General features: G+C 34.7%; 1 protein-coding gene across 21 annotated transcripts in view; it reads right to left on the bottom strand.

Moving 5' to 3' along the window:
* Nucleotides 1-12,787, bottom strand: part of FRYL (FRY like transcription coactivator) — a 139,044-nt gene that overhangs the window by 51,670 nt on the left and 74,587 nt on the right. For 12 of the 21 annotated variants that reach the window (XR_014945977.1, XR_014945978.1, XM_085547204.1 and 9 more), the window contains 11 exons: nucleotides 12,374-12,475; nucleotides 9,672-9,716; nucleotides 7,172-7,275; nucleotides 6,441-6,549; nucleotides 4,542-4,628; nucleotides 3,708-3,879; nucleotides 2,910-3,042; nucleotides 2,571-2,678; nucleotides 1,677-1,914; nucleotides 849-1,034; nucleotides 657-743 (listed from right to left, as the gene is read on the bottom strand). Coding sequence is in view for 19 of the 21 variants with exons in the window: in XM_085547204.1 (XP_085403330.1) it covers nucleotides 657-743; nucleotides 849-1,034; nucleotides 1,677-1,914; nucleotides 2,571-2,678; nucleotides 2,910-3,042; nucleotides 3,708-3,879; nucleotides 4,542-4,628; nucleotides 6,441-6,549; nucleotides 7,172-7,275; nucleotides 9,672-9,716; nucleotides 12,374-12,475 (1,371 nt within the window). In the remaining 2 variants the exon portion in view is untranslated. The remainder of the gene's footprint in view (nucleotides 1-656; nucleotides 744-848; nucleotides 1,035-1,676; nucleotides 1,915-2,570; nucleotides 2,679-2,909; nucleotides 3,043-3,707; nucleotides 3,880-4,541; nucleotides 4,629-6,440; nucleotides 6,550-7,171; nucleotides 7,276-9,671; nucleotides 9,717-12,373; nucleotides 12,476-12,787) is intronic. The other 9 variants (XM_085547208.1, XM_085547213.1, XM_085547209.1 and 6 more) reach the window with 1 other exon arrangement.

Here is a 12,787-nt window from a genome sequence, read left to right as displayed (position 1 = left end):
AACACATTGGAAAGGAAATAAATATTAAGTGGAAAAAAAAGGAAAAAAAAAAAAAAAAAAATGGCATTTGACTCATGATGACTTATTCTTCCAAAAGATTCCAGACTCTTAAAGTCTTACTACTGAAATACAACTCATTTCCTAAGCCTAAACACAGCAAAGCTTCTCTTCAACCGTTAATTGCTTGCCATAAATATGTAACAAGGGAATTCAACTCTTATTCAGCTATGTATAATGCTCTCATTGTGGCTAAAGGAAGCACTGCTTGTTAGACACTGCATAGTGACAGAAAAATCAGCAGTCTTTCCTTCGATTAACTTGTAACCTGTAGAACCAGATGGAGGAAAAGAAAAAATAAAAAATAAACAGAAAAAGTGTGTGTTTGTGTGTGTCTGTGAGGTGGTAAGCACCTAATTGATCAGAAAACATACAATGATATTGTCAGCCTCAAAACATTCCTTATTTTTATTTTAAGAAATAGCTTTGGAGGCCCCATTTGTTTTTGTTGGTTGGTTGGTTTTTTGGGTTGATAAACAGTTGATAAACTGTTGATAAAATTAGCTTGAATATAATGACACTGTGATTTAAAACAAATACCAAAAGATTTAGAGAAATACATTCTCTTACACTCCAATTTAAGATAAAACCTCTCCTACCTGATCAGCACCAGTAAGATGTATGAAACTCTCCAGGATAGAAGCACTCTGTCTGTCCATTACATCTATAGCCAATTCATCATCACTCTAAAAAAAATAAAACCAAAAGAAACCAAAACAAAAAAACATAAGAATCATAAACTCAAGTAAAAAGATATTAGGCATTTAGATGGATGGATAATCAACTCTTACCTTAGAAATTTCTAGAAGTGTGAACAAGGCCCTTATTTCTCTAAGCACGCTGACTGCTAATCTTCTCGTTGCAGGCCTTGTGCTGCAAAGAATGACCAAAGCAAAGCCTTCCACCACATGAAATACGTTGGAATAAAGGGTCCTTTCCAGAGGAAGGGTATGGGCAGCCCCACTGGAGACACCACGCTAAGAAATAACCACAGAAGTTAAACAAATAAAGGAAAAAGTAAACACAAATCATAGTGTCATTATTAGTGATGACAGAATTAATCACAAGATGTTTAGGTCTTGTCTACTTGCCATATTTGAAATTGTGAAAATGGCACAATATCAGCTAGCTTGTTTTTTTTCTCCCTCTGAATTCAGTCCAAATACCACAAGAAAGTCCTTATTTTACTTCCTCACGTAAGTGATGCAATGAAGGCAAAATTTAAAAAGAGTAAACAACTCTCTCATAATTAATATTGTATAGAATTATTTCTTACAACTCTTGCACCACTTTTCTATTTTTTAGTGGAAAATGGTACTTTTTTGCTAGCTCTGCTGTTTTAAAACTGCTATTTAATATATCCAATTCTGCATGTTGAATTTGATGTAAAGAAAAATGTGGCAATTAACCAGTGTTTAGAGGGTAGTTAATATTAAACTAAACTTTCGTGAAAAAATAAAATGATAGGTCTAAATATCTTCAACACTGTAAGAAAGTAAACTGAATTCTTATTTATTTAATTCTTTAATTAAAAAAAATTAATTAAAAAAAAAGGATACTAACAAAACTGTATATAGATTAAATTATGTTTTCATATCAAAGGATTTTAATTTAAGTACCTGAGAATCTTGGGTTTTATTATGCATTTGGGCTGCTTGTTTCCACTGATTTATGAGCTGCACTAACATTTTTACTGCATTGTCAAGAAGCGTTGGGTGGATGTCAGTCACTTCACGCACAATAAAATATACAAATCCTGAAAGTACATCTTCTCGCCAATCTGGAAAATCAAGCATTAACGCTTGAAGTGTATTGAAAGCCAAGGCACGAAGTTCTTCATCCATATGAATTGTCAGCCTGTTTAGAAAAAACACCAATTTCATCAACCCTAGAATCACATGTTCTTAACCAGCTTTTAGGAATTAAAGTTTGATGCTGTCTTCTGTCCTTACTGTACAATGCACAATACTTCCACCAAGATGCATTCTCTGCACTGAATACATTTGTAACTAGCTAAGACAAGACCCTGCTAGAAATAGTGTGAAGGTATCTCATGATGTACAGGTTATTGTTTTTCAATGCTTCCTGTCTTCTATGAAGAAAAAGCATTACAAAAACCTTAATTACTCTTGCCCACATTAACTACCATTTACATATGTATAATTCAATACCCTCTACGCAAATAAGCTTGTAATTCCAAAACTTTAAGCTGAACTGTTCTCCTACACCAAAACTATATTAAAAAATGAAATATAACAAATAAATAAACAGAAAAGAAAAAATATTGCTCCAGTAATAAGTAAAGGCTGCCCGCACATATCCCAACTATGTGTTCTCACTGAATGCTCAGACTACCTATCTGCAAACACAACTGCTGAAGGCAGGCAAGAATAAGAGGGATCGATCTGTATGCAGTGGAACTGAACTTTACAGTGAGTGCTCTGACATGCTCTACATTATATAAGAAGCTTTTAAGAAGAAATATTCACTAAAAGTTATTTCGTTTCTCTTACCTTGCAAGCAATTCAATGAGGTCAGTCCTGCTCATACCATCTGGAATCAATCTTGGAATAGCAGCAATACAAGTTCTGAATAAATCTATCTTAGGTTTTCTTTCACCCCTATGAAACCAATTTATAAACAACAAAACAACAGGAAAATCCACATCAGTATATCATGAAGATTTTTAATCTTTAGTCAAAACTTAAGAAGGTACTCGAAAATTTTTAGCATTAATAAAATCAGAATGAATTTAAAATTCAAATAAAAAGCCTAAATTTTTAATGCATTAGTGTGAAACATTACAGCACAAGAATAAAACAAGGTAATGTGACAGTGAATTTTATACATACGTAATCATATCTTCAGGTTCTTTATTGGACATTTGCACACTAGTCATGCACATGGGCCTTCCAACTTCTTTGTCCAAATGCCTAAGAATGCTGTCCAGAGCTTTTCTGACTTGAGGATAGTATATTGACATTCCTGAAAAGGCAAACAGTTCCAATCACCTCTTTCACTATTGCACGTTCTCACTTATTTTTCACATTCTTATTGAAATATATACCACATTCAGCTTAGGACAAATTTCTTATTGTACAAAACCTGTCATGAGACTCATTTTAAGCATCAGAAAGAAAAGAAGCATATCAAGCAAGCAGTAGGAGGTATTTTATGAAAGCAGAAGTTTCCTTCAGGGAAGAACAAACAGAGAAGTAACAATTAGTTGCTTTTCTCATTTCTGAGTGTTTTAGTTCTAGCTTGAAACCATCTTTTAGAGACGGCTATTTCATCTGCAGAAGATCAACCAAACAAAGGGATAAAAAATATCTCACTCCAATGCAGCTGTATGTATTTTGGAAAAAATTTGGAACAAATTGCCATGCCAATTACCAAACTGATCTCAGTATGTTGTGCATTAATTCAGTAGTGCAAAACAGTTTTTAAAAAAGCCACAGATCTGGTCTTGGACACAAGAATTTCAATATTGTCTACAGCTTCTCTCTAAGGAATCATGTTAAAACATGCTACCACTAAATTCTCCATAGAAGTTAAAATAAATATAAAGATACACAAACATACTATCTGAGAATAACTGAGAACATATCTGTACGTATTGGAATGTAAAATCCCAAAAGGCCAGTACATACCTATAACTTTTGCTTCCTCATCTGTCAGTGTTTTATTAAGAAAAATTTTCTTCACACGCAGAGTATTTCCTGAGGGAAGAACAACTCCTGTTGTTGGCATTGGTGGTTCACCATCTTTCTGCTGTAAACTATCTGCTATGACGAGGAAGACTCTGAGGCCTATATTCATCCTCTTCAAAAGCAAAAAAGGGAAGAAAAAAGAAGTAGAAAACAAAAGGAATTGTAACATTGTAGTAACACAGCTGAGGCAAAGCACAAACTGCATTTTCCCTCTGTAGGCAGACAGCTTTAGTAGGACAGGCATGATTTAAATATAATACCCATTAATGTAATGAAAGTATCAAGAACAAAATTTTAGTGTTCAATGCCTCCTCACATAACCAATTCCAGTCAACAAAACTGGAATGGACTAATATATTTGATGTTTTAGAGTAAACAGCATCAAAGGAGTCAATATGAATCATAAGAATGATACCCTGAAGAAAGACATTTATACATCTCATCTAGTACACTGAGTTTCTAAGACCTGGGTATGATGTCCCTGAAATAAAGGCTTTGTGGTTAGGTTATACACACAACCACACATACTGGGTTTACAGCTGCAATTATTTGAAACAGCAGTAGTTTTGTTGGCTTACTCACCACACATGGAACAGCAATTCTACACAACCGTTTATTTCTTTAACTAGTAACAACGAGTTATTTCTTTAGTTTTATCTTTTAAAATAATCATTAATCTGCTTTAATGTCAGCTCAAAAATAGTTAACTGCAGTTCCAAAAACTTCACCACAACACCCTGTTCCCACTGCATGCAAGTAATAACTTTGTTTTACCTCTGGATTAATTGTGAAGGTTTTAGGTGATTTTCCAACACTAAGAAGATCAAATATTATTTCTTTCATTGCAAAATCCAAGCGTTCCTACAAAGGAAAATAGGTTTATACATAAACTCTTGTTTTTATCTTTCTATGCATTGCTTAATTTCTTCCTTATAGGCCATGGGTATCATGCCTTAGAAGTTTAAAAAACCAAAAATGATATTTAAAAAGTTTTAAAATACATGTTTTTCTTACATATTGTTACAAATTAATAGAACTCTTTAAAAAATGTAATACAGTTTAACACTCTTTAATAGAATATATTAAAAGTAAAATGCCAAAATACACTGTGTTGGCATTAATACACCGGTAAAGCCCGTGTGAGTTAGAAAATACATCAATTAAGGTTGCATTTGGAATCTCAGATTAGCTCCTTTTTGCATTACCATTCAGGCTCTCTTTGAATGTTCATATACTATTGGACTTCAGTTTCGATCTGTACAAGAGATGTCAACTAAAAAAAAAAACGAAACTAAAATTGGCCTAACAAATGTATTTTTCTGTTTTCTTTTTCTTTCTTTCTTTCTCTTTTATGAATACAGCACAGTTCTTGAACAAGTTCAGAAATGTAATATATGTGCTAGAAGGAAAAATGGAACAAATGAGTCTGATCCATGAGTCAACTGAACATTCCTTTGAAAAGCATATTTTATTCCTGCTTCTGTTAGGCAGCTCTTATTATTGATGACAGTTGAGTTATAGTTAAATAAAGTTTTCACAGTAGGTTACTAATTACATCTACTTCATTCTGAGAATGCCTGGTTTCAGACCCTGGAATCTCATTAGCAGAAGTGTCAAATTGAAAACTCTGCTTGTACCCAGTTTGGTGAAAATCTATGTCAAAGAACACAAACTTCAGCATTTAATTTTTGCTGAACTTCAGTTCTTCATTTGTTTATCACAGTATATAAGAAAAAAAACACACATTCTGAAATGAGGATGAGGAGGCAATAGAAGAATTCACCATTAAAATGTGTATTCAGATACAAAGGCAAAGGAACAAAGTAAATAAAGCACAGGCTTTTACAGTTAGGCTGCTTTACAGGTTCAAATATTTGATAATAAAAAATAATTAAAATGTAGTGCTAAAATGAAGAACCCTAGAAAAAACAAACAGAGCATAATGGATTTTGTCTCCTGTTTTATCGCTGTATAAACAGAAGTAGGTCATTTTGGAAACTGAAGCACAGACAAGCTATCTGTAAGATGGAAAAGAGTAAGTCTAATTTATAAGGTTACAGATGAACGAGATCCTGTGGGATCACCCTCTACATTTTGGTATTAAGACAACAGGAGCAGCTAAAACAATACAAATTGCAATGTAATAGGAACTACACACTAACATACATGTTGCAATTCTTTTTCCAGCCTACAGAGGCTAAACTCCCTGCTGAATACAAATGGATATTAACATTCTGATACTTTTCTCTTATAAATATATTATAGTAGAATACACTCAGTATATTAGTGTACATCCGTTACAGAGCAATACAAATGTAAATACTAATCATGACATTTACAAACCAGTTACTGAACTTTAAAGAAAAATATATATATAAAGAAAAAAAATATATAAAAATATATATATATAAAAATATAAATATATATATTATATATATATATATATAATATATATATATATATATAAATAAATATATATATAAAATATATATATAAAGAAAAATACACTATCTGAAGAAATGAATTATTATATCTGAAGAAATAAATATTATTATTTGGAGAAGTTGTATTCAATATATCATACTCTCCAAATATTTCAAAAAACAGCCCATAATTTACATTTCTTACAAATAATGCTCATAATACTGTGTCTCTACCTTGATATCTTCTTACCTGAGCAATGAACTGAATAATCTTCACAAATATATTCAGAGGTGTGTCTCGTGGGACCACGCTACGTGATCCTTTTGGAAAAAGTGCTGATACAATGCTCATGAGACGACTACGAGAATCGAGAAACAAACACAAAAAGTCAAAAACCTGTTTTAAGAATAATTTTTTGTAATAGCCTATTTGTTGGGATTCAAATCTGAAGGAGTGTGGGATTGACTCCTACGTGACACAGAAGGCAGCACCTCCCATTTGAAGTACAGCCCTCTGTTGTTGCAGGGAACATTATAATGAGTTAGTTTACACTGTGACCAAAATCTTGGTTTTGAGCTACCCAGTAACAGTCAGAAGGAGGAGCAAATGCTGAATGACCACTCCAAATTCTTACCGTGCTACTTTGTAAAAACACGTCTTTTCATTCTTTTCATTTCCAGCCTGCACTTAGCGACAGACACTTCGGATTCTATTTCTTACAGTATTAGTAGTGCCTGTAAACTAAATTTCCTGCTTTTTATCTCTCCCTCCACTTACGTCATCATACATATAAAAAGGAGAGTGGACTGTCTTCATTCTCCTCTTCAAACTAAAAAAGTTCCTCTGGTTTTCTCTATTAAGAAGAAGTCTTTGTTCCTCTACTTATTCAACAAGCTCATCCCCAAGGTGACTTCAGGATCTTTTTTAACATCCCAATGGAAAAAATAAACAACTTAGAACCCCTTGAACAATGAACTTACCTTTGAGTTACAGTGTTGCTTTCACATTTTATTCTAATAACATAAACCCACAACAACCTATACAAAGATTCCAGTGCAACTCGGGACATTTTAGGATCTTTATTCTGTAAAACAGAAGAAAAATACAGTTACTGTTGCCTGCGAGACATTGAGGAAATCATACTATTACTCTCCTGACTTTTGAGAATAGTTTCAACTTGTTTTAAGAATGAAAGCTGACATGTTTAATACTGACTATAAGTTTTACTGTGTATATTTAAAACCAAGCATGCATTGCGTATTTCCTATAGTACTTAAATACTTAACTTCACATTGCTTTACATGCCTTTCACTCTGGAAGCAGAAGATTAACTAACAGTCCTCAGGATGAACACCAAGAGCATATTGCCTCAAAGAACTTTTCTTAGAAAGCAATGGACACCCGCTTTTTAGCAAACTAACTAATAGTTTTCTGTAAAACATGGGAGTAGCTGCTTTGGATCAGGCACAAAGCCCATCTAAGACCCAGTATTCAGTTTGTGAGAGCAGACAGTAGCAGGTGCAGAAGAAAAAGAGTGCAGGGCAAGCATTAATAAATTATGCATGGTATGAAATTCTTTTTCATCCTAAAGCTTCTTCCAGGAGCTCAGCTTCGCTCCTTCTAGCTGTTTCACTGTTCAGAACACTGAGTGACAATAACGTTTGTCATACCAACCGCAGTAACCTCTTTTTTTAGCTAAGGATGCTCACTGTATTTATAATCTTGGAGTGTTCAATGGGACTCTTGGAATTCACCACTAGTATTATGATCTGGGAATAAGTGACTCCCAGTTGGAACTTTTTAGGCTCTGTCTCAGTTTAAAAAAAAAAGATTCTTTCCCATGTCTAGTGAAGTCTTGTTGTTTCAAGACACAGCGTTTCTGCCTGATGGCTTGAACACAATTAATTTCACTTTTTGTGGCTTCAATCACAAGCCAGTGGTTCAGAGTAGCACTGCTACTTAGTCCTTCCAGGACAAGTAGAGTGTAAATTTGCAACAGACTCTGATAGTTTTGATTTCAACCAACTTAAACTGTGTCCATTCCCACCACCCACCCTTCCACCCCCACCCCAAAATCTCAATTACATTATTATTAATCATAGCTTATCTACAGACCAATGGTTCTTTATGTTCAAATTAAGATTATGAATTCCTCTGTACATGCTTTAACAAAGACTACCCATAATGCAGCATTTAGAACTCTCTTTTTTTACTAATAATAACCCACTTGAGTAATGCTCTGGTCTCCTTATATCTGATCATTCAAAGAGGGAAAATAATTTACAGCCCAGAAGGAAACCAAAATTAAAAGAAATAAAAATAAGTGTAGGTAGCAGACACTTATGTAACGTGGTCTATAACATTCCATAGCTGAGAAGGTTTATCATTTTGATTGGTTCTGGTGAAGCTTGCTCCTTTGTCAGAAAAGCAAAATGTGAATAGACATTCACTTTTTAAAAGTGCAAGAACATCAAAAATGCAGCAGTACTCGTGGACTTAAGCACTGGAAAGCTTTTTGTTTGGTCTACTTGTGGCACACTTATTGTATACCTGCTGTTAACATGCAAGTATTTCCCTTCCTCCTCAAGATTACTGCACATAGAATGCAGCAAACAAGTCTATGTAGCCCCACAACCTGACTACATTTCAGCCTTTTTAGCTGATGAGTGACAGATTTTAAAGCATTCTCTTTTGTGGGTTGTTTGTTTTTTCTCTTTCAAATCCTAGAACTTTTCACATGGATAAACGATGTCAGAAAACTATGGAATAAACTTTCAAGAACTGCATCTCAGTTATAAAACAAAAAAAAAATAAGAGCAAATCTACAATGGTCTTACATGACACATCAAAGACAAGTCAATGAAACATATCTCAATGAAGGCAAGAAACAAAACAGCATTTTTTCCATGTTAGTCAAATGTAGTCACTTACTGAAGAAAGTACTTTTTAATACTGATGTTAAACTTTTCTTCTGTTCTGAACTAAAACATTTCCTACTTTTTAAAACCTGCAAAACCAACAGTGTAAAAGTCTTTCAAGTTAGTGCACTGCAAGTTGTTACAGTAAATCAGTTTCACATTTTTTATTGTGAAAATGCTTTCAAGTTTGCTCACATGCAAGACATTTTTTTGGAACAAATTAACAGGAAAAAACCCATATATCTGAATATGTAGTTTAATGCCAGTGGAAACATGCATTGTTGTTCAGGGCAACCAGGTGTAATATTGATATGCAACCTGACAAAGTCTCATCCCCTAGGACGAACTGATATCAGTTTTCTGACTTTCTCCTTTACTCCCTATCATGAAGAAAAGACCTTCAAAACATTCTGTGTCCTGTGGCTTCTTAACAACGCCAAGAGCATTTTTTACAGAGAAAGGAAAGTACAAAAAACAATGATTAACATAAAAAAGTACAAAATACATTATTTACACAAGACAAAGCAACATTTCACTGAGTTATAACAACATATTAACTCACCTGCAGTGTTTCTATTTGTTTTCTGATACTGTTGTTAGATGGCATCTAAATAAAGCAATGTGAGACAGCAAAACATAACAAACATGAGAATGGGAGGCACATGCATGTTAGATGAAAAAAAGCACAAAAACAACAGATAGCTGTATACTAAGGACTCTATTCAGTAGAAATACTGTTTTTTCTGTGGCTGCAAATGTACGTTCCTGTACATTCCTTTCTCTCTCTGTAAGATGTGGTACAGACACCAGAGTTCAACTTCACTCAAGAATCAGTTTTCTGACAAATCTGATACAACTATTTCATCTAGATACTAGTCAGAAAAGCAGGCAAAGTGATTTTGCAATACTGGCTGGTGTTACTGTCTGCTGGACAAATTCAAGACACTTAGCTCTCCCGAGTTCAAAGCTACAAAGGCAGCCCAGCTAACACATGGATCAAGGTCAGAGCTGCATATGCCAAGGGACTCTATTTGGTAGCCTCCCGGTCCTAACCGACTCTTACTCCTCACTTATCTGTTATTTGCATTGGTCCAGGCCCAGAGCTATTTAAGCCTTCCTTATAGCAGTTAACAGCTTAATAGCAGGAAAGAAAAAGAAATCATGCCCTAGGCTGTTCTCTTTGAGAAAGGCTGGGATGTTTTCTCCACAGACTTAAGGCCGCTCTAAGGATAACTAACTGGCACAGGAATGTGCTGAAACCAAATGCAAACAGTTTACAAGGACAATAAATCTTGCTAGATCAGGATTCAGAGTACCTTCAGGAGTGTTATCAAGGACAACCTAGCTTCCAAATGAAGTAAGTGCACTGAAATACCACAGGGTATGAACACAGTGCACTAGTTACTATGGAGAGACTGTCAAGGTGTGAGCTTTCATCCCACAGAAATGGGACATGGCTTAATTTTCCCCCAGTGAAGTGTGGCCTCAGGGCATTCCTTGCCAGGCAAAAGAATGCACCTGGCAGTCATGATGGAATGAACTGAGCACCGTGACTTCACAGCCTGTGTCACCTCTTCGGCTTATGTTCATTGTCCAGCATCCCTGTGACAAAGCCCTGGTGTTATCACTGTTGCAATTCTTAACTTCTCTTGTTTCCTCCATGTCACGGGGCTAGATGAAACTCTTTAGCACTCCAAACTATTTCCCAGTAACTGTCTGCATTACTTCATTAAATAACATCAAAGATGCTAGAGATGATGGGTATGGAATCCTGATTGTGTTTTACATACTTAATAACTGCAAATAAATAACTTTAGTGACTAGAAAATGAGGAAATAAAATGGGGAAAGGGAAACCTAAAAGACTAAACTGCTGTGAAATTCAGATTTATAAATTAATGAGATTACTTATTACAGATTGCATGCATTTAATTAGCTTGAGAAACAAAGGAACACGTTCATTCACAAGACACAGGAAGACAGTAAGATTAACCTCAGAAAGGTTTCTGCATAAGCTAGGCACCTCCCCACCCCCCAAAAAACAACAACAACCAAACCCTGTAGTATTTGATAGGCCAGATTAAAGCAACACTGAAAACATCCTAAGTAACTCATTGATGGCAAAGCATCAGGACACTGTGAATTCTGAGTTGCAGAAATTCATACACAAAATTTCTGCTGAATAGAGCCTTACAGTAAACGTGTTAAGCTGTTAGTAGTTAACAAAACTAAAAAAGATATATAAAATGCATGCCACCAGTTAAACTCACTGGCTTTTATAGTTCTAATACATCCATTACCAGCAATGGACATTATGCCAGAAAAAATGCAATTCCTAAATTGTAAGAGCTTTTTAAAAAGCTTTAAAACAAAACCAAAAGAAGCCTCTGTAAGCAAAATAAACAACATAAAAATCCAGGCAAATATTGCAAGAGAATGTTAGATGAAAAATATACAAAAACCCAACAAGCAACAGAAAAGTGTGAAAGATGTCATGAAAACAAAATGATCCTTAACAATCCAAGCAGCTAACCCTGTTTCCATTAGACTTCATGCTGGTTTATGTATTTTACTAATAAGGTTTGGAATCACCACCCATACCTAACCAGAATGAATATTGTGAAAGTCAATCATAGAATTTATTAAAATCATCAAAATCAATACTTAGGCAAAATCATCAACTATGTTAATCAAAATTATGGAAAGAAACTGTACAACAATTAATACTGTAAGTAACTTTTGAAAAGAAATCCCCAATTTTAAAGTATCAGAATCTCTACATTTTATCAATCAACTTTTGTTTATGATGCTATCAACTGAAGCCACAAGGTTAAAGGGACACTGTAATTATTACATGGAAAATACACATCACAAGCTGTAGACATTATTTATTTTCTGAACTACTGATTCATTTTCTGTCCTTTCAGTAAATGAAGAGACAAATTATTTTCTCAAATGTAATCTTCACCAAAAAAATTACACTCTGTCCTTTCTCTAATAGATGACAGCACTTATTAGCAGATACTTCTGTAGATTTTGCTCAACAAAACTGAAGGCCCCCATGAGGGAGATATCCATTTCCAGAATTACATAACATCATAAAGGGTTTAGTATTAATGGAGACTTAAGACATTATGATTTTTTTTAAATGACAGTGTCCTTTTAAATAGTTAAGTACTTCTATTTATTTGGCAGTAGGTGTCTGAGAACATATTGGAACAAACGCTACAGATTTGCAAGTTTCTGAATTGAAAAGGACTCTTACCTTTAGATGTGACAAACAGTTCTGCAGGAAAACGTGCCAGTTATTTAAAAAAAACTGTTTCTGACTGACACACAACAGGCAGGTGATCAATGGATACAAAGCCTATGAGTAGGGGGGAAAAAGAATCGATCAAATTGCTCTTAGCAGACCTCCCAAGTCTTGTACATCGAGAATGAGACAGAGCTGTTTCCTGTCTCAAGCTCTCACAGCAGCTAGGACTGGTCATCAGGTTAGCATTCTGCTGCAGCCTTTGCCCTGCACTAGGAGATGTCTGCTAGCCAGGAGTGGGTGTTGTAAGCTGTGTGCTGCTCATGGTATAGCACCAGGGGACCACGGTGGAGCTCATCTACCAAGGTCCGATCTCTAGCAAAGGCAGCCAGCACATCTCACCCTTCTTACAATATTCACTTTCCC

Source organism: Coturnix japonica, chromosome 4 (genome assembly GCF_054131305.1).
Source record: "Coturnix japonica strain WE chromosome 4, WE-NBRP24, whole genome shotgun sequence".
NCBI lineage: Eukaryota > Metazoa > Chordata > Aves > Galliformes > Phasianidae > Coturnix > Coturnix japonica.
Note: the sequence above shows the minus strand (reverse complement) of the source record. Positions and strands in the feature narration are given on the sequence as shown.